Raw genomic sequence first — 21,817 nt, forward strand, 5'->3', positions numbered from 1 at the left:
AAATTGTATCATACTGACTGACAGTACTATTACTTGTAATGAAGTTAAACGGTGTGACTGTTCTTAGTAACTGATTAAACAAAATACGGTAAATGTCTGCACTTATTCTCTAGGGACCCAGTCAAAATCCATGATTAAAATGTTTCCATCTTGGCCCTAATCCATCTCCTGTTCCTGCTGTTCAGTGAAAATAGTTCTCCTGCTTTTTGGTAATGACAGGCATTAACTAAGGATCAAAGGTTGGGAATAGAGTTAACAACTGTTTAACGACCCACTCAGGACTTTAAAGACAAGAAGTTAAAGGATACCAGATATTCTAGGAATGACTTCAAGAAATCCATGTTCACTTTTTCTGTTTCTGCGAAGAGGTAGAGTATCTCTCCAGCTTATCTGTCTTCATGTGACGCCTAACGAGCGGCAAAGCCCATTAAAGGAGGTTTTAATAGCAGCTATGTTTGCAGATGCTTTCACATCCAGGGAGAACCAAAGAGGCAGCCAGGCAGTGAGGTAAGGAGATCTAATTATCAGGAGATGGTACTCATTGTCTGTTTACATTTCCACTCCCAATAATATTGTGTTCATATAATGAAGTAGTTACATATTTTAACAGCTCTCAAGAATGTTCTGCATCAATAGATTATATGATAAAATGAGAAAGACAAATTTATAGCTACCATTTCTGTATTGTTTACACCTTTTAAATATTCACAGAATTTGTTGGAATAGAATTGGTTTTTTTTATTTGGATATTTTGTGTGTTTGTGTGTCATCTGGTGATTTCTGCATAAAAAGATGAACAACGCGTTTCAGTTATTTCCAAATAAATCCTTTAGAATTCAGTTAAATATTTGTGGCAGCAGTGGTGAAGAGCTGAGAAGTGTGCCAAAGTGCACTCGCCAACCTGTTAAATTATAGTCAAGATAAAACATATGCTGACATTCAACCCAGTTGACGTCTCTGAGCTAATTTTGTCATATCCAATGAAAAGTAACCTGATTTTTTTTTTAGTTTATGAAAGTAGCTTTGTTTTTCTTAGGAAAATTACATTTTGTTATAATTAACTTTTCTTTAATTCTTCCTCACCTAGCATTAAAGACAGAAACCCCTGATTTGTTCACCGTCTTACAGCTTGTGCCTTATTCTTATTGTCCTCTTGAAAATTCAACATAAGACATTCAGCTGAGTCAATCATCTGTAATTAATAAATTATGAAACACAAGAATCTAATGCATCCAGATATTATTTATCCAGACTGAACTGACTTTATTTCAGTGTAGATTCAAAGAATACCAAGCTGACACCAGATTTTTCACACGAGGACAAAGTTATATCCCTCTAAACATTTTGTTTTCTGGGAAAATCAGCATAAAAAGTGGGACATGAAGTTCAACAAGTGCAAGTGTAAATGAAACACCAGTATGTACTACAAATTACCCTCTGAGGTAACCAGGATTCTCAGTACTCAGTCACAAATCCTCCTTTAAAAATTGACAGTTTTAAGTTTGGCATTGCTTCATGGAAATACCACACATTCTTCAAGTTAATCTAAAATACACCGTGGTACACAGTAGTTATTTCAACCATGTCCATTTTAAGTTTGCCACCATCTGCTGTCATTCCTGCCATCCTGCACCGGCTATATTCACATAACACATTTCAATCTGTGGTGAAGCGAGCTCAGAAGTCTTATTTTTTGAAATCATCTTTGTTGTCATTTGTCGTCCCGAGCAGTTTTTCTCTACTGTTCATTGTATCAGGGAGAAACTACAAACCTATTTCCATCAAAAGTAACAAAATCCACCTTTACATTCAACCAGTTCGAATCAAATATTAACAGATATAGACTTCGACCGGAGCGCAGAAGTAGGCTAAAGTGTGAAATTAAAGGTTATGTCACATTATTATCTTGGCTTTGTGTTGGTACAAAGATAATCATTAGCGATTAGTGAGAAGGTTTCGTGTCGTGTTGTGTAAATTTCATCCTCTATATTAAGTGTTGCCAGAAAAATTGACTCAGTGATGAGAGATGAAGCATCATGTCAGCATGGAGGAAAACTGCAGCACGTCAGTGTCTTGTCTGACCTGTAGGTCCCAAAGCCCCTCTACTTAAACTCAAATGTAAAGACCCACCCAACAGGACATCAGTGAGAAAAACGTGCATTCATGTGACAGTAACAGCCCTTATCTCCTGTAACAACAAACCCATTTAGGAGATGATCTACTAAACTGTGTCCTTCTTGTGACTCCTTACTCTTCTAAACAGTGTCCTTCCTTAGACAATCCCATCTCATCTCAGGTGATTGCACACACAGTCACCCACTAATTACACATCTATGACCTAATGTCTTTTGTTCCCTCACATTTGTCCAAGATATGAACATATAACCTACAACCTCCAACACTTCAGTTGAGAGCTGAGAAGCAGGTCAGCCTGACACTGCATACCAGCCACCGCAACAACTTGTCAATCATCAGCCACCGTAAAGTGTCTCAGCTGTGGGATTGCTACAGGAACCAGCAGGAGAAGATAAAGGAAAGAAGACAACGAGAAGAGGAATGAAAATGCTGAAGAATCTGAGAAGAGGATTGTGGAACTATCACACCGTCTGCCTGGTCATCCTTACGCCGCTGCTGCTGCTTCCTCTTCCTCTTGTCATCGGGACGCAGGTGAATCTCGTTTATTGTACATGGCAACACTATCCTGGTGCAAAGGCCAATGTGATAATTAAAGAGATGAAAGCATTTTGCTGCTGAAATGAAATATTTTTTACAGTGTCTAATGTCACTGAGTTCATCTTGTCCTCAACAGGATCAACCCACAGTTAATTTTATCCAACTGAGGAGCTGTAATGTAGTTTGGAACCTCTTTTACTTTAGTCTATTTGTAGCTGGTGCACATGACTTCACCAGCTCAAAACAACACACAGAAACCATGCACATTTGTTTTTTCTTTCCAGTTTCTTTTTATTTCAACATATATACATGTTGTATCACTACAGGAGGCAAAATGTGCGTTTGTGCTGCTGCTGATGGCGACATTCTGGGTAACAGAGGTGATTCCTCTGTCCATGACTGCCATGCTGCCCGCCATCCTCTTCCCCATGTTTGGCATCATGAAGTCCTCGAGTGTGAGTTTGTCTGTTTGTTAACACACCAGTTTATTCTTTAGCTTAAAACTGCTCTAATCAACATTTTCAGAATAGCATGAATGTGAGAATGATGTGATAAGGTTGGTGAAGATCAGTCATCCAGGTGAAGTGACCTGGGTCATGGCAGCTGGACTTCCTTCTCATTGTGTCGAAACGTTTCATTGCTCATTTAAGTAGCTTCTTCAGTCTCTTCCTGAAGTTCCAGGTGATGTGACAATGTGGAAGATGAATCCTGAGAAAGTGTAACCCAGATCCCCTTTGCAGTGCCTCATAGTGTCTTTGGCCCAATACTGTTTATGTGAAGTCTCACTAATTGCTGTATTATTGCATTGAACAGTCTGAGTCTAAGCCACTGTCATCGCCTGCTTATCTTTGTGGAGTAGGTAGAGACCAAATTCAGAGCTAAAACAGCATGAATATCAAACCTGTACTTGCCAGAAGCTGCTGTACCTGCTTAACATGACTGGATTAACTAACTTGGTAGGCTAGTATCATATTAGCTACAGACTTGTGTATTTCTGGTTCTTATAATATATATTCAAGTGTATATATGGTGGTTTTGTAGCCCTGTAGAACCTGTTAGGATGTCTCCAATTGAAATTGAATCTACATTTTCCCTTTAATTACTTGCTACCTGTAGAGTATTACTCTCTTATTATTCTCTCATTACTCTCTTATTACTATTTCTCCTCCAGGTGGCGAAGGAGTACTTTAAGGACTTCCACTTCCTGCTGGTGGGCATCATCTGTCTGGCCACGTCCATTGAGAAGTGGGGTCTTCACCGCAGAATCGCCCTGAGACTTGTCACCATGGTGGGAGTGAACCCGGCATGGTGAGGGCAACGTTCCCTGCTAAGGATTCAAATTTTAACCTTGTAGAGGTTGACATGTAGAAACCAGCTTTGAAAACAGTCATTAATTATAACTCATTACAAATTACTTGTTGAAAAGTAAGTCCACTACTTTACTTTTGATAAAGGCAAACCTTCTGCTACTAACTATTTGCACCAAGCTAACATGCTACAACATACACTGTGGGGATGCAGATGAAGACTGGAGTCTGATCTCTGTGCCATCGTTTCCAGGTTGATTTTGGGCTTCATGTCTGGCTGTGCCTTCCTCTCCATGTGGGTCCAAAACACCTCGGCAGTTACAATGGTGATGCCTATTGTGGAGGCAGTTCTCCAGCAGATCCTAAAGGCCAAGGAGGAATGTGCTGGAGAACACAACCTCGCCTTGCAGCTGGACGGTACTTTGATATGCAGTTTATTGTCGTTTATCTATTGTCTGATACCGAGTGCACACACAGAAGCAATTCTCTACCATTGTCTGTTACACACTATCCAGTTAAATCCACCTACTCCAGCAGAAGTTAACTACAGTCTCTTATTTTGACAGAAAGCGACGGCCATATTGAAAAGTTGAAAGAAATGATGAGGTACGACACACATTCGGTTTTTGTCATGCTCACTGTTGCTGGTCATGGTCTATAGTAAGTTTTTATGGAACACTGAGTACACATTAATACTACATTCTGCTGTTTTCCAGTGGAAAGAAGAATCCAGATGATCCTGAAGAAACTTTCACTTGTGTTCAGATCCAGACAGTATCACAACCTGTCGCAGCTCAGGTACCAAAACCACTACATGAGTAAAATAATACTATTTGTAACTATCAAATCACTGTTGCTAACTACTGCTGTATTTCTGCATATATTAGAGCCAGTTTCACTATAACTACTGCTGCTTATGTGTTTAATATCTTTGTACTTCTTCTGCCTTTTTTTCTTGGGTGTTTTATTCCTTCGTCTTGTCTTACAGGCTACATTGCACCCGCCTGCAGCTCCCAGCAGGTGTAACCGTGACCTGATGATGTGTAAAGCCATGTGCATTGGCATTGCCTACTCCTCCAGCATCGGAGGCATCACCACACTGCCAGGAACATCGCCCAACCTCATCTTCTCCGAGTATCTCCACCAGTGAGTGGCCCTCTAGGCATGCTGAGTTTATTTAAATGAAATAAAAAGGAAAGGAATGAAAAGGTTCATGAAGGCCTTTTAAAACGTGGATGATGTGAATTAGAAATAACTCAACTGAGAAGGCGTTGGTGTTTTTAAAATACTGTACCTACTGTATATGTATATGACACTTGTTGAATTAACAACCAAACAATGAAGGATCCAAGGACTCTGTGTGGATTTATAAAGTGAAATCAAATCCAACTCAAACACGTCTTCACATACAGGATGTACCCAAATTGCGACAGCATTAACTTCGGGAACTGGCTCCTGTTGTGCCTCCCTATCAGTATCATCATGCTGCTGCTGACATGGATTTGGCTGTACTGGCTCTTCATTGGCTCAGAGTGGGTATCGAAACACCATCTGCTCCACTTATCACCTCCTATCTTCTGTCTTTACATCATTGCTTCTTATCTCACTTTATCTTTTTTTTTATTGCCCTCTTTTGTCTCACATGTGTTGATTCATTAATTCTAAATATTATCAAAGTATTACTTTACTTTATGACATAGCTTGTGTGATTTGTCATTGTGGAGATACACTGCAGTTCAAGGCCACAATGAACCTGATACACAGATGTGGGGAAGATATAAAACCAATGGATAGGTTTAATTCTAAAATATTATGAATGATGTAGTTTTACCAAACCTCTTTATAACTTTAACATGACGGTTGAGGAGTTTCAACCACAGTAGCTTTGAAATATAAATTATTTAGTACAGACCACCATAACCTCAATAATAAAATGTAGAAACATACACAGACACTAACACAACCACACAACAGAAACACAGGAAACCTGTTCTTTTATTGCTTTTAGTTCACAAAATGCAGTAAATGCAAGTGCAGTATTTATTCTTGTCCAGTCTGTTGCTCTGTTCCTGTCTTCTTTTCTTCCTCCTCAATCCCTAAATCCCCCCTAAAACAACCACAAACAGACAAAACAGAAAAAACAAGAGACAATGAGACATTTCTGCTAGGTGAAAAATAAACAAATAAATAAATAAATATCTCCACAATTAGCATCATTACTAATTTGATTTTTCACTTTTCTTATTAGAATAACATTCAATAACCCAGTTTAGAACTGATGATAGTATAATGTCATACCTCTATGATACCTGTTTTCATTTCAACACAGTCTGAAGGTGAGACATGAGTGTCGTGCTAACATTAGCATTAGCAGTATGATGGTGTCAGACAGGTTAATGATGATCATTGCTGTCCTTCACACGAGCTCAGTAATCTCTTCCTCCGCCGTGCGTTCTCCGTGTACTTCCTAACCAGGAACAGTCAATCATTTAGGTCACAGTGAGCTTTTCACTGTCAACCACTAAGAACGTAATGTGTCTGTGTGCACTGTCTCACACACTCGCACTGTCTCACACACTCGCACTGTCTCACACACAGTTTCAGCTTCATGTGCCGACGTGGAGGAGAGCAGTCTGCGAAAGAGAAGGCAGCACAAAAAGTGTTAGACGACGAGTACAAGTCGCTGGGACCCATGAGGTGATCATTAATTAATTAATTCATTCATTCATTCATGTATTCCATCAGTTATAGACAATATGTTAATTCATATGTTGTTATGTGTCTGTTCATTCATTCATCACATTCAGTTATATTTACACACACACGCACACATACAGTATGTGTCTGTATATTTTTCCATTACGTTATATGTTATATTAATTCAAATATTTATGCATTCTGTCAGTTATGAACTATGTTCATTCATTAACTCATTCATTTATTGTTAGTGATTTATTTAGTCATGTGTTCATGTGTCCTTTCATTCATCATCATTAATTCAGTTTTGTGTTCATCCACTCTTCCATCTAGTCATTTGTTCATTCATCATTCTCTGATTCTAGAATCTACTTATTCATCTGTTCACACACCTTTTCAGTTACTTATACACCCATGATGACATTATTCATCCCTTTAGTTCTGTGTCTATTTATTACCCCTCTATTCATTCATTCATTCTCTGCCTCCAGTTCTCAGGAGATCTTCACTGGGGTGGTTTTCATGGTGATGGTGTTGTTGTGGTTGACCAGATCACCGGGTTTCATGCCAGGTTGGGCTGCTCTCTTCCCTAAGTGAGTCACATTCATTCATTAACACAGCCCTGCTGCCAGAACTACTCAGTGCAGCACCAAATGTTGATTAATCCGCTGCTGAAAATAGACCCCAACTAATGCATAGTTTTCCACTTGATTGAATAACATTTGGTAAAAACTCTTGTGGCCATCTGTTTAGAAACTTACTGAACTTCTCTAAAAAAATAAAGTGAAGTATGTCTGTTTTATGTTTTATGCTTTCAGATAATGTTGTTGTTGACTTTAAGAGAAATATTCAACAACATCAGAGAGATTTTTTTGGAAACACCACACTATTTTTTTCTGTTTCTGCCTTTAACAGTCAGTCTGGCTACATCACTGATGCCACTGTGGCTGTGCTGCTGGGTTTCCTCTTCTTTATCGTACCTGCCTACGGACCCTCCAAAAAATATGGTATTTTAGTTATGAGTTTAAAAATTAGTATTTGATATAAAAACATGCATTTTGAGTTTAGAAAAATACATATTGGTTAAGAATAATCCAGTGGTTCACATTGGTTTGCCTTTACTTCTTATAGATATTAAAAGTGTCCATACTGCCACACTAATGCTAGTGGAAGCATGTAGATATTCAGCAGAAGTGGTACTAAAATTGAGCCTTGGGGAACTCCACACAACTTAAACCATTGCACTGTGTTACTTTTAATTTCCCCTAGGGGATCAGTAAAGTATTCCATTTAATGGAGGCTTGTGATGAAGAAAACAAACTTGTTTTTTGTTACAGTTGATAAAGTTAGAAGGAAGGCACTTTTGTAAAGACACAATTTTTATCTCTCTTCCTCCAGAGGCCATGATCTGTTGGCAGGAGTTTCAGGCCTCAATGCCATGGAAAGTAGCCCTGCTTGTTGGTGGAGGCTTTGCTCTTGCTGAAGGCACAAAGGTAAGCTGTGTCAGTCTGTGCTAAACATAAACACCATTCCTCCACTGTAGGTTAATGGTTTGAATGAAGCTTTACATCTTCCAGAGAAGATCAGTTGTTCTTTTATGCCTTTCCATGAAATGTAGCTACTGTACAGCCAGCAGGTGGTTAACTTAGCTCAGCACAGACTGGAAACAGGAACAAATAGGCAACCTGTCTCTGCTGAAGGCTAGCAACATTCACTTAGTAACACATAGTTGCACATAACTTCTGTAAAACTACAACTCATGCATTTTCCTTTTGGCCCTTATTTATAAACTCAGTGGGTAGAATAAAGACAGGAAGACTAACAGGAGTGACACCAGTTCATATAAATCTTTATATTAATATGTTTAAAAAGAGACTTGATAGACATCAGTGAAGTTTTACTTCTGTTTTGCTGAGCTACTATAGGTTCTAGTAAAACACAGCAGTGTTCCATTTGCCCTGAATAAAACACAGAACACAGCACGCAATGTGTGTAAAACACATCCTTTAAAAATAGCTGTGTGTTCTGTAGGTCATCCAGAATAACAGGGACTAAAAAAGGATGGAGCTGAAGTTTTTAAATGTCATTTTTAATACTGTTAGCAGCACAGGATCTTTTTTTCCTGATTAAGGGAGACAGAAAATTGATGCTGTGTATCAAAACCTGGGCAAATAGAAACAAACTACCTGCATGGATAAATTAGAGTCCACTAGAGGGAAGAGAGGAAATCTGTCCTCTTGTAATTTGGATGAACTGACTCTGAAACCAGGGACGGAACTGGTTCACAGCCTGTTTGCTGATGATTCAGTCATTCTGAAGTGTTTGTGTGTGTGTGTCTGCAGGAATCGGGTCTGTCTTTGTGGGTGGCCGAGCTGCTGACACCGCTAGGTGAACTGCCAGTCTTGGCCACGATCAGCATCGCCTGCATCATTGTCACCACGGTAACGGAGGTGGCCAGCAACGCCGCCACAGCCACCATCTTCCTCCCCATCCTGTCACCTCTGGTGGGTTTTCAATGTGTTGTAAACTGTACCAACGACAGTCATTGTTAACACCTGACCCTGGTTTATTAAGTGATAACAATCTTGCAAGTTCACTGCATCTGGCACTAGACGAGATCCTTCATATAAAATCGTCTTCATAATTTATGTCAGCTGGCAGCGTGTTACTTTTTACAACTAGAGTCTTATAAATTTATAAAATCATTCTGTATCTGTGGCTCGCCGTGCTGCTGTGCTGCTTTTACAGTCCCTTTATAAGCTTTCAGTGATCTTCCTTTGAGTCCAAAGTTCAGCCTACTGTGCAGCCTGTGACTTCACAGATGATTGGTGGTTAGCTCAATGAGAAAATGCTCAATGAGGCCAATGAGTTTTGATGTATTTGCTGACTCTTTGCAGACTATATGCTCTGCATTAATTCATTGTGAGCAATGGACTCATCAATAAATGTCAGTCCCATTAGCAAACAAACACTGAAACGTATAACAAACCAGCACCATGTTCACCAGCAGGTGAGTGATGCTACACTTTGGTTTGTTTTGGTTCCTCTGTGAAAATAAATTCTCTGCTGGAGTCTCAAGATATTTGTGTGGTCTGTCTTTCTTTAGGCTGAGGCCATCCACGTCAACCCACTGTACGTCCTGATCCCCACCACCCTGTGCACATCCTTCTCCTTCCTGCTGCCTGTGTCCAACCCCCCCAACGCTGTTGTCTTTGCCTATGGACACATCACCATCATGGACATGGTGAGTCCTGTAATACACAGAAGCTTATTTAGATAATTAACAACAGTCTGTTGCTATTTTCTCTATAAGAAATCGATCCTGGCTGCAGAGATCAGCCCCTGTCCCTGATGAACAGGGGTCAGCACAGTCCAACAGTCCAGTTATTATTAACTTCTGTGTCTGATTGTTACTGCAGGTGAAGGCGGGGCTCGGTGCTAATGTGATTGGTATTCTTGCCATCCTGTTGGCCATTGCAACTTGGGGCGTCCCACTCTTCTCCCTGAATACATATCCACACTGGGCGCCAGTCCTCCCTGGGTTCAACTCCACAACACCTTGATGATCGGCCGTGCAGGCATAGTTTTCAATGTGGGGCTAAGGGACCTCTAGGGACCTCTTAAGGGCTCTGTAACAAAGCTTCTAAACACAGCTCTGGAGTAACAGGTTAATTTTACTCTCTGAAAGCTGAGAGGGTGAATGTGTTCTGCTCTGCTCTGCATCGTGTGAATCCAAAGCCTAATAGAGCTGATTCCTCTGTGCCACAGAGGCTCATTGTCAAGAGACTGTCACAAACACACCACAATTAAAATCACAATCACTTGACATGTTCCATCGCTACGATGAACACATGCTGTAGTTTAGTTTGTAACAGTCCCCAATAAATGCATCATTTCCTTCTGCTTGAATAACATTTAGCAAATGCTAAAGTAAGTACCAGACACTTTGACTGTAGATTTCCTTAGTGATCTGTTTGTAAAGATTTACACATTCAGTAGGAAGCAACAGGCTTGAAGCTGAGAGCAACACACAGGCTAGAGTTGCACTTACACATTCCTGGTTTAGGGTTGTTTCTGTGTGGAATTTGTTTACAATAGGAAAGGAACTGATCACTCGACCTATACTTAAATGAAAAACAGTTCATGTTGACGACTGTCACAAAATCCCGTCATTACAATACAGTCTGTGTACGACCTTCACTCAGTGCAGCTACACAACAGCTCTACTGTCACGCTGCTTGTGGTATTCCAGCTCCTCTAAACAAGGGTGGAAATGAATATTTTTTGATCACGGCCTCACTGGAGAGCCAGTAAAAGAGAGATTTGTGCCTAACTTCAATCAAATGGAGCCTAATGTCAAAGTGAGTACAGCCAAATCAGTTGGCAACTAATAATACATATACTTTACTTTACTAAAAAAAGTTAAAAGGCTCATTGTGACCTGCTGTTCGCCCTTATAATTTAATTATAAGATTACTCATTGATAAAAATCACCCCAATGTTATCAAAAGTTATTCTACACAATACACTCAGAAATATAAAATACCATTAAGCAAAAGAACAACAACATATAACACGGCACTCGCCTGTCCTGAAGAACAAAATCGTACATATTTTAAAGTTGCGCCATGTGGGTTGTATTAATTGGAAAAAAAAAAAGTATTAATTCAAATTGATTCCAATGTGATGAATTAAAAAGCCTGAACGCTCTTATCTGGAGCAGATGTTTATTTTACTGTTTAACGAACAGAAACTCAACAAAACAAATGGTGCTTTCAGATTCATTACTCACAACTGAACTAAACCAAATTATATTTTAATACAACGATGGATCAACGTTATGTGAAATGTGTCACATATCCCTCAGCTTAATGGAGTCTTTTAGCCTGTTTTAGCTCCTAGTTTTGGTTTTACTGCACATTTACTGTATGGTTCAGTGGAAGTTTTCATCACCATCGGCCGACAGATGAGCCAGTCTAAGCTAGTGGAAAACAAACCAGAGCTGAAAGGACAGTGAACGTTGGAGTTACATCCATCAGGTGGACACAAAGACGACTCAGACGACGACACTGGTGATGAAGATGAAGATGAAGATGATCATGCTGCTCTGCTTCTGCTGGATGTGTAAATATGTGTTCACTAACAAATTAGCTGCAGCTCTAAAGGCTGGTAACATGTTTCCAGCTTGTTCTACTGCCCCATGTGACCAAACCAAACCAAGTCTTTACAAACGGATCGTGACCTTAAAAAGAAATGAAATGAAGACTGGAAGCTCTTAAACATGTGTATATGTATATTTATTTAGATAGGAAACGAGGAACTTTCTTTTAAACTGTTAAATTACAGAACACTCATATTTCCACATGTGATTATTTACTTATTTTTATTTGTCTCTTCATTTCAATGTATTTGTTTCATCCATTACAGCTGTTAAACTGTGTTTTCAACTGTAAATAAAGCTTAAGAATGAAAATGGCTGTGAATTCACAAATGGGAGAAAATCAGTGCAGTAGAACTGCTGGGATGCAGCGTCAGTAGCTGTAGCAGCTTCAAACCAAAACCTAAACAAGCCTGAAAATCTTGAAACTAAACTGAACTGAAAATAAACCTCATTAATCAACACGTGGATCTGCTGTCTCTGCTTCCTGTGAGGCTCAGGTTGTTTTGTTGTGTCCGTCGTGTTAAGTTTAACCTAAACTTAAAGCTGATCAGTGGTAAAATCCAGCAGAGAAACACTGAACTCTAGTGGCTGCAGTGTCTTTGAAAACACAGTTTACAGGCGTCATTAGCACAACGGAAATAAATATATGTAAATCTATAATTAAACAATCAATAAATTAAATTAAATCAATTTCTTTTAGAGGCTGTAGTTCATGTTGCTGTTGTTGTCATTGATCAAAAAAGTTTATGCAAAGAGAAGAAAAAGGGAATAAAGACACACTACCTACAAAAATATGTATATGTCCTTCTCTGTACACTGAACATTCATCCATCCAGTTTTATTTGTGAAGAAAGTTCCTCATTCAGTTTCTCTTTTTCCACTTTTATATAATTTCCCTCACTGCTGTAAATAATCATTGATATTTCTATTGATTATTTCCTGTTCATCACTCATTTTAACATGTTTTCTCTGGTTGTTTGTCAGTTTAAACAAGTTATGTTTGTTTCCAGCCAAAGATTGTCTATGAAACAGGATGCGTCACACAGTGGGTAAAAATTTCTCTCTTCTCACCTGAGTCACAGTCATGAAGACGTGAGAAAACAAGAATCTGCAGAAACCACTGAACTGCATGATTTTACAGAACTAGTTCAACTTTATTATCATCTGCAGTAACTGTACATGAGCAGCCTGTTTAGTATTTACAGTAAGCACTACTACTATAATAAACTAACTTTAGACTCCTGTAGTACTTGTATTTGTATTTGTTATACTGATTAGACACACTACACCCCCTGGTATCACTGTGTCACACTTTGTTTGTTTGTTTGTTTGTTTGTTTGTTTGTTTAGCAGAAAAACAACTTCACCAGAAAGAAAAGAAGTGCGTTTTAAAAACAGCCACACTGTTTTTATTTTAGAAATCAGCTGATGGTATTTTTATTTTCTGCTTCCTGTCAACATAACTCGCAGTGACTGTTGCGGTTTCGGACAGAGTGACACCTCCTGTCTGTCGTTCTCTCCTCTCTGGCTGCAGCTACAGGTTGCTCACCTGTGCGCGCGCTGCCATTCCAGCACATTGATCACGCCCCCCCGCCCCCCCACCCCTAATATTAACCGTGAGAACCCCGCCCCCCGCCCCCCTCCCCGCAGAAACCCGTCGGTTCCCGCAGGTCTCGTCTCCAAACGCAGCAGCGACCGCAGCGCGGCAGGAGCCTCGGTCTGATCCTCGGTCGGATCCTCGGTCGGAGCCTCGGTCTGGTCCTCGGTCTGATCCTCGGTCTGATCCTCGGTCTGATCCTCGGTCTGATCCTCGGTCGGAGCCTCGGTCTGATCCGCGGAGCCTCGAACGCCACGTCGACTAAAACTAAGAGTGAAGCCCGAACAGGTGCCGCTGTTTCCCCGTCGGTCGGACCCGGACCCGGACCCTGTGGCCGTGAACCATGCTGGACCCGTCCTCCAGCGAAGACACCGGCGGGGATTCCGACCCAGAAGTTGTCCAGGAGGCTCCGCAGAAGCCGGCCGCCTCCTCGGCGGGGAAACAGGGGAACGGCAGCCGGGGGGGGGGGCGGCCAGCAGCGGCAGTCCGCCGCACCTGGAGGCGCCCCCGGCAAAGGTGCCAAAGACTGCGGCGCCACAGGTGAAGAGGAGGAGAGGAAGGAGCGGGAGCGGATCCAGAGGGAGGACGAGGAGCGGAAGGTGAAGCTGCAGGTGTATGTGTTCGTGCTGCGGTGCGTCGCCTACCCGTTCAACGCCAAGCAGCCCACCGACATGGCCCGACGGCAGCAGAAGGTGAGTGTGCACCTGTCGTCTGGGATGGAGGAACGCGCCGGGGAACTTTATATGAAAACGGGTCGATTTAATGTTTCTTAACTTGCCTGACAACATCCTGACAACTGACAACAGATGTTCGGGTTTATTCATGGTTTTACAGACACGACCTTTCATTCGGCTCATGTCTGAATCACTGATTTTACAACAATAATTACTTTTTGCTCGATTCTCCTGTTGCTTCCACCAAAACACTCGCAGCATGGCGGTGACTGATATTGTGATTCAACATTAAAGTGTATTATGTGTTTTCCCAGCGCTGCACGGTGTGTGAAACGACTGCCGACTCAACGTATTCTTGGCTTGTTAAAAGTTCTGTCTTTCACTTGTTTGTGCTGTGAAAGTTGGCTTTGTACGCTTGATGTCAATCTTAAATCGAAAGAAAACTAAAGGGAATTTGGTTTACTCTGCAGTTTTTAAACTCGCACATAATCGATAACTGTACATGCAGCTGAGAGACCATGACAGAAAATGAATTCCTTTATTTATTCTCATTTTAAATTCTACTCTGTCTGTACTTGTAAGCTCAGCGGAGTCTGTGTCTGTGACTTTGTCCTTTTTAATGCAAATATAAATGTGTGAACTAACACCTGTTGGAGCTCCACTGGGTTAATATCAATACTACAGCTAGTGCCTGAGATTCTCTGCACTATAAGGTGGATCTGTCTGTAATCTATGCAGCATGTCGACATGAGGCTGACACAGCTGTGTTCTGTGCGGAGATGTTAACGTCTCCACGACTTCCCTTAGGATGCATTCGATAGCAGGATGCACTGAAGTGATGTCCTTGGCTACACCTCATTCAAGAGCCATTCAGCTGATTTGGTGAATAGCCCTCTCACACGAGTTTATCCATGTTAGATCCAGATGAATGCGTCTGGGCTGTGCTGGAGGGAAGCCTGGACCTGCAGGCTCTCACTAATGAAGCAAGCAGAGTGAAGAACCCCCCACCGCTCTCTCATCCCGCTGGGAAACTTGTTACTGAGCATCTCATGGCGTTTAATTTCAATATGCACATGAGGTGTTTTCATTAAGTACGTACGCATGTGTGAGTGATGAATGTGCTCCGACAGAAGGCAGACGTGGGAGTTTATTTGTGCACAAGTGTAAGTTCAGAATATTAAACCCGTGTCACATTAATGAGACAGAAACTTGAGATCCAAGCAGGAGAAATAAGCCGCTTCATGAGTTTTTTTATTTTCATTCCAAATGATGCTGGAAGTCCTGCTTCTCCCTGTGCTGATTCATAAATAAACAGAGTGAATTCATTTCAAGTCTGGGGAAGGTGGCATTGATTTGTTGTCTTACAGAGGAAGTGGAGTTTCTCCTGTTACTATACTCCCTGGTGGGAGGCAGGAGGCGGGAGGCGGCAGTCGACGTGTGTCTGCCTGTGGTTGGTTGCCTCTTTGAATCCCCCGACTCCTGCCCTGCTCTGGAAGCCTGCACGATTGAGAAATCAATAAAACGCGCTGGATAACGGTTCATTGGCAGGAGTGGATTTATCTGCAGGAGAAAAAGTCATGTTGAGCCCTGAGAGGGAAAAGTGATGTAATGGAAATCAGATCTGAGAACAGCGGGTGTTTGCATTGTGTTTCCACAGTTTGGATGAGCGATGCTCTGCTGTGCTTCATTGAATCAATATTTGCACTAATATCTTATTAAGAGCAACAGACGCTGACCGGCTGTGACCTTACAGTTCTACTTTTTCTTATGTACCTGTAGATCTGGGCTGTGGAACTGGAAATAGTGACGGACTCTCCTGATCTGAATCCGCTTATGTTGGGTATCTGCTAATACTGAGGTCAAGTTACTATAAATGTAGTCACATCGTCTCCAAACATTGTCACAAAATGCTTGTAAATGGTCTCAGTCTGGAGCCTGTGCTGGTTGAATACGTCCTCTAGTTGTTAGAGTCTAGTTGTCTAGTTGTTTTGGAAAAGTTTGCAGCGTTTCTATCAGCGGTCCTTGTGAAGCAGGTACAGCTGCAGCTGGATCTGTCAGAAGACAAGTGGCAGCTAGGAATTGGCCTTTACAATGAATAAAACTCCCTTTAGAGGAAGAAACCTCCAGGAGAACCAGGCTCAGGGTGGGCGGTCATCTGCCTCGACCGGTTGGTGTGAGTGGAAAGAGCAGAGAGAAAAGAACAGCAGGCAACCAAAAACAATAAGCAGCAAAAACAGCATGACTGTTATGTTCTGCTAAATGTCACACAACACTAATCTTTCACAAATTCAGAAGAGAACCGTAGCAGTTTGGATTAGGATTAGGATTATCTATGAAAATATGCATAAAACAAGGTGGAGTCCCGTACTTAAAACCGTGAGTAGGGAAGGAGGAATAATATTAAATTGTAGTAAGATAGTTTCTTATCTGTTGTTACTTATTGATCCTCTCCATCTCCACCACTGATACGAAGCTGTGTTCTGTTTGGTTGGTTGATTTATTTCCAGTTTGAGACCCGCTCACTGTTACACTCGTGTTGGTGCAGGAAAGACGACGTCCAAACAGAGACTTGTGTAAAAAGCTGTGAGATGCACACAGGTGGTTTGCATGCTTCAATACAGGCAACACATCAGCATTTAATACATGTCACACGTTTCAGAGCAGAGATTTGTTCCGTGTTGACTCGACAGCACTGACGATGATGTTTCTGTTTAAACTTGATTCATTCACTCTCTGAGCATCACATCACTAAATCACTACCAGAGGTGCATCACCCTCCTCTACTCAGAGCTGACCTCTTTCTAATGTTTCTAACATGCTCCCTCTGTTTAGCTTTAGCTTTAGCAAACTTCACCACAGAGATGTTCAAATACACATAACCTGCTACTGTCAACAGGATCATTGGTAGATGATGGATGGAAATACACAGAACCACACGCTGCTCGAGCTCATTGATTTCCCAGTTTTGATCAATTGGATACTGACACTAATTTAAGAGCAGACCTCTGGATCCATCCACAGCACCAGACCATTTACAGAGCATCCAGGAAGTTTTCACAGCATTTTATTATGTTACAGCCTTTTTCCAAAATGGATTAAATGATTTATTTTCCCTTTAACATTATGGGGTGTGATAATAAATTGAATCTATTTTGGAATAAGACTGTAACATAACAAAAAGTAGAAGAAGTAAAGTGCTGTGAATACTTTCTGAATTCACTGTAGTTGAACGAAACATTTCTATAATTGTTTTTATTACATATTTAACAAAGCTTGATAAGGGAAGTGCTAATAAACGAGCACGTTTCCCCTCTGTTAATGGTCCCAAACAAAAAGATCTCTATTACTAGAAAGACAGGAAATGACTCACAGACAGGATCATAACATGCACCACTGATTAAAAACAATCCAAAAACACTATTAGAAAAAGTCTGTCAGAGGAATGAATTTCAATTTGAATGAAGTTCATTCCAGTAGATGAGTGGTAGCCTGCTGTAAACCGGTCCTCCCCACTTTGGACTCGGTTTGGAGAACTAAGGATTCAAGTGCAGTTTTCTGTTGGAGTCAAGTAAAAAGTTAAGAGCTAAAGAAAGAACAAAAAAAAAAAAACACGTAGTCAATATTATTTACTTTTGTTATATATTAAATATTATCTAGATATACATGAGTTCAGTTTATTAAGAACATACTGTGATCAGTAGACGTGGACAGATCTATAGGGAGGCAGCAGAGTTTCTTTTTGGTTAAATGTTTAAGGAAACCGTTTAATGTCCCCCCCTTCTTGTCACTCCGACCCTCACACTTAACAGAATGATTTTGATAAATTTTCTTGGGGTTGTGAGGAGGTGAACTGATAAAGACTAATAATAACACGAAAAGTTGCAGCCTTCTTCTTGAATCCCGTCAGTTTCCTGCTGGCCGCCAAGACTCTGAAGGAGGAGTTAATGATGCAAACTGGTGCTTAGTGTCAGCCCACACACAAACTCAGCCTTTTGCAGGATCACTGAGCCTCCATGATGCTCAGACCTCAGGGTTTCACCTCCCAGAAAACACATCGATGATGAGGTTTCATGTAGGGAAAAAATCCAGTGTTTGCTGAAAGACGTGACGGCAAAAGCTGATTTGGCAGCACGACATTTAGCCTCAGTTACTGGGATGTTTAATGATAAATAGTATTCATACGTTAAGTTTAGTTAAACCTGCAGTTACTTTATTGCTTAATCAAAAACATGAGGAATTTGAATATCAGCAGAGGTGAGTGGAACAGAAACAGTGAATGAGCATTCGTGTGATTGAACATTGTCCAACGCTGGTGTGTGAATGACTCAAGTGATGTCTCTGCTGGATTTTTCTCAGCATTTTCATCACAGTTATGGACAAAAACCTGCAAATTAGCATCTTGATGCTGCAGAAGGTGGTGATTTTAAGGAGATGACGCACTCCAATAGACAGTTCAGGGAGTCTGATGGTAGTGTTAGAAAGATTTACTGTGCTGTGCCGTTATTCCAGTCTGACAGTCGACAGATAAAATGATACGTGGTGGAATGAGGAAAGATGCTGTTTTGGGAAATATGTTGAGTAATTTCTTCTGCTGAGAGACATCGACATCAGTCCCACTCTTAAATCTGTGTGGTTGCCCCCATGTCAACATGTTCTAATTGTCCACCTTGTGGACGTCCTCCTGTTGGTCAAACAGTGGTTGTTGGTAGCAGCCCTGTCTTTTGCTGGCTCCTTATGTTGTCTTATTGAACTGTAGCAGTGCCACATTTTCACATATATATTGGTTTTCATAAAATAACACTGTTCAGTTGTTCAGCAGGATTTTGAGAACAAAGCGGAACCAGACTGTAACCTGGGTGTTCTGGACAGTCATCTTCACAATAGTATAAATGTAACATTGGAACATGGAAAGCATAAGAACATCCCTTTGGATGCAATATGTTGGTGGTTTAATTCCCACCAAAACCAAACTATTGACAACATGAGCAGCTCCCACAGATCTGAAACAATCTGACGTGTGTATGAGGAAGTGTTGTGGAGAAACCAGACGTGCAACATCTTGCACAAGTTTGTTTACATAGTTTGAATGTTGGACTCACTGCAGCTTCCTGTCAGGTTCCTGTTTAAAAGGATCTTGTCTGATTGTTGATATCAGACTAACAAGTGTTAGGAGAGCAGCTCTTGGTTTTAATGGTCAGTAAATTCGACTGAGGCTGCTAAAGAAAGTCTCTCGAGTTGTGAACTCTAGAATGTAATAAAAGCTATATAAGTACATACTAGTCCATCTTCTGTCTCTGTGGGTTTTTTTATTTATGTATTGTAAATCAAACACACGTCTGGTATTGATGAAATCTTCCAGGAGCAGATTAAACATGTTGTGAATCAGATGAGAGGAAGGAAACAGCCCAGGTTTTACCTGAGGCTATCCACATTAAATAAAGGATGTTTATTTCCCAAAGAGCCCAATGACTGAGCTTCATTCTCAATTCTAATAAATAATTTACATCTCAAGTTGTAAAGCAGCTCATCAGGCTCTCCCTCCAGAACTACAAATCGGATCGGATCTGTGCAGGACTTCGACTAAACCATGTGGAGGGAAGAGAAGTCAATAGTAATCCTGTTTTTTCTTTTTGTATTTTGTTGCACTCGGCATAAAGAAATCCAAACGCACACTCATTCACTATGGAACAGAGAATAAATATATTTCAAGACGGCTAAATGCAACATGCTGGAAAGTTTCCTGCATGTTACATTTAGGGACGAGGACTGAACTGGTTCTCTGTGTGGAGAATGAGTCTGAGAGAGTTAGACTCATGAGAGTCCTGCATCAGGGCTCCGTATCCACAGTGCAGAGTAACTTTACTTGGTTACTTCAGAGCTCGTTTTCTGTGGTCTTGCAGAAACTTCTGCCTGGATTTTGTCATTTATCTGCAGAGGAGGACGAGGAGCTGCTGCAGCTGCTGCTGCCACCAAAACCTATGGAAAATATATATATATACATGTTTTTTTTCCTGCTCATAATCTTGAGTAAAGAAGCATTAATACTGTTACAGCCTCCGACCTTGTGGACATCTTTGGATTTTCACCCATCTAACATGCTGCTCGAGGCTTTTCTGATTTACAATATAGAGAAACGTGGTGAATGTTTTCAGAGTGTATGAGTTAATGCAGTAATGCTAATGAGTGAATATCTCTGCATGTGTTTCAGATATTTTGCCTTATATAATGAGGGAACTCCCACCTGTTGTGTTGTCTTGCCTCTCAAACGCTGGAAGCCTCCGGTCTTCCCCCGGTGTTTCTGTTTTTGTTCTGTTTTCAGTCGTGTCTGACAAACTGAGCAGGGAAACCATCACTGCAGAAGCCCCCTCCTGATGAAGACCCACGCATCCCTCCCTGCACAAATCTAATCCCCTGGCAGCTGTTTATTACACAAACAACATAAACACCATCTCTTCCTGCTTCTCTGCTATAAGAAGCCACTTCAGCTGATGTGGAGGCTTTGGGGTTTTTTTTTTTTCTTGGTGGGCAGTGGGCGCAGTTTTTGGCTGCAGATTTGCTGGAGGCGACTTCCGTCCTCCTTTGTCATCTCTCCTTCCCCTGTCAGATTCCCTGAGATGGAGCTCCTCTCAGAGGGTTATGTAACCTCTCCTCCTCCTCCTCCTCTTCCTATCAGACAAGTGAAAGGATTTCTCAGCAGGGCTTTGAGCAGGAAGCGCCATGAAGACCATCAGACGGCAAGTCAGCGCAGCTCAGGGGCCAAACTCAGCCCCCAGTCAGCTCCAACCCTGTGCTGTCAGCAGTACATTACATTACAGTACACCACAGTACAGGGAGTTTAGTCTGCACATGGGTATTTGAGCCTTATTCAAGTACTATTGTACCAAGGCAGTAATTTAGGTGATTGAAGGCATGAAATAAATGTGTTGGCACTTTGTGCTGTGTTCTATGCATGTTGTGCTGGTGGTATGGAGGCTGACTCACCTCAGACTCCCAGCGGTACAATAATCATTGCATAAATTGTATCTGTGATAGGTGACCACAGAAAATATATGACAAAAGCACATCAAATAGTTTAGTTCTAGTGGTGAGTAGCTGGTCAAGAAGAACCTCAGTCAGAGACGTGACCCGGAGCTCAGCTGTCACTCTAACAGAACCAATGCAATGATTGAGAAGTAGGAGAACGTCTGAGCAGCACTACACCAATCAGGCTTTTAAGTTGAAGTGGCTAGATGGAGGCAACTTGGTTTAAAAGACATATGACGACCTGCATGGAGCATTTAAATGTCTCTGAGAGCATGAGGAACAGAATTTCCTGACGTAATCAGGGAAAAATGTAACTGTGTGGGCTCCAGTACTCCAGTGCATGGCTAATCACAACCAACAGTTTTTCTATGGGAGCATTTCTCAGTAATGGGAAGAAACTGGCTTTGAGACCCAGACCCCATAGAACATTTGTTGTGAGACCTGAAGAAGATGGTAGTTCATATAGGACACGTCCAGATACCAGGGGTCAGGACCAGGAAAGGCCTGGCAGGAAAGACGGAGCAGTGTGGGTTTCTTTGTGAGGAAAATAGAAGAGCGTCTCCATTGTTGTAGTAAAATCTAGGCTTCAGTGTAATCTGTGAAGCTGTTATGGTGGCTAGTTGTTCAAAATGAAGAAGAATGTGTAGTTCAGGTGTTACCTGTGTGTGTGTGTGTGTGTGTGTGTG

The 21,817-nt window shown here is 41.2% G+C and overlaps 2 protein-coding genes across 2 annotated transcripts in view; both read left to right on the top strand.

The window, feature by feature from the left end:
• The first annotated feature begins 349 nt into the window (after window positions 1-349).
• Window positions 350-13,066, top strand: slc13a1 (solute carrier family 13 member 1). Its single transcript, XM_026365689.1, has 17 exons — window positions 350-368; window positions 462-507; window positions 2,372-2,667; window positions 3,000-3,128; window positions 3,845-3,981; window positions 4,234-4,397; window positions 4,547-4,586; window positions 4,697-4,778; window positions 4,969-5,126; window positions 5,393-5,512; window positions 6,579-6,677; window positions 7,169-7,270; window positions 7,593-7,684; window positions 8,076-8,170; window positions 9,020-9,181; window positions 9,784-9,921; window positions 10,097-13,066. The coding sequence occupies exons 3-17, from the start codon at window positions 2,557-2,559 to the stop codon at window positions 10,238-10,240; spliced, it is 1,773 nt and encodes a 590-aa protein (XP_026221474.1). The 5' UTR covers window positions 350-368; window positions 462-507; window positions 2,372-2,556; the 3' UTR covers window positions 10,241-13,066.
• A 711-nt stretch (window positions 13,067-13,777) lies between these two features.
• Window positions 13,778-21,817, top strand: part of cadps2 (Ca++-dependent secretion activator 2) — a 153,159-nt gene continuing 145,119 nt past the window's right edge. Inside the window, 2 exon segments of the mRNA XM_026365114.1 lie at window positions 13,778-13,879; window positions 13,881-14,126. Of these exon segments, the coding sequence (XP_026220899.1) occupies window positions 13,778-13,879; window positions 13,881-14,126 (348 nt within the window).

This window comes from Anabas testudineus, chromosome 6 (assembly GCF_900324465.2).
Source record: "Anabas testudineus chromosome 6, fAnaTes1.2, whole genome shotgun sequence".
Taxonomy (NCBI): Eukaryota; Metazoa; Chordata; class Actinopteri; order Anabantiformes; family Anabantidae; genus Anabas; species Anabas testudineus.

Excerpts from the sequence above, each read along its gene's own strand:
- slc13a1 (XM_026365689.1), top strand. The coding sequence starts at position 2,557 with ATGAAAATGCTGAAGAATCTGAGAAGAGGATTGTGGAACTATCACACC. Across the intron at positions 6,678-7,168 it reads AAGTCGCTGGGACCCATGAG|TTCTCAGGAGATCTTCACTG; the intron begins GTGATCATTAAT and ends CTCTGCCTCCAG. Across the intron at positions 7,271-7,592 it reads TGGGCTGCTCTCTTCCCTAA|TCAGTCTGGCTACATCACTG; the intron begins GTGAGTCACATT and ends TGCCTTTAACAG.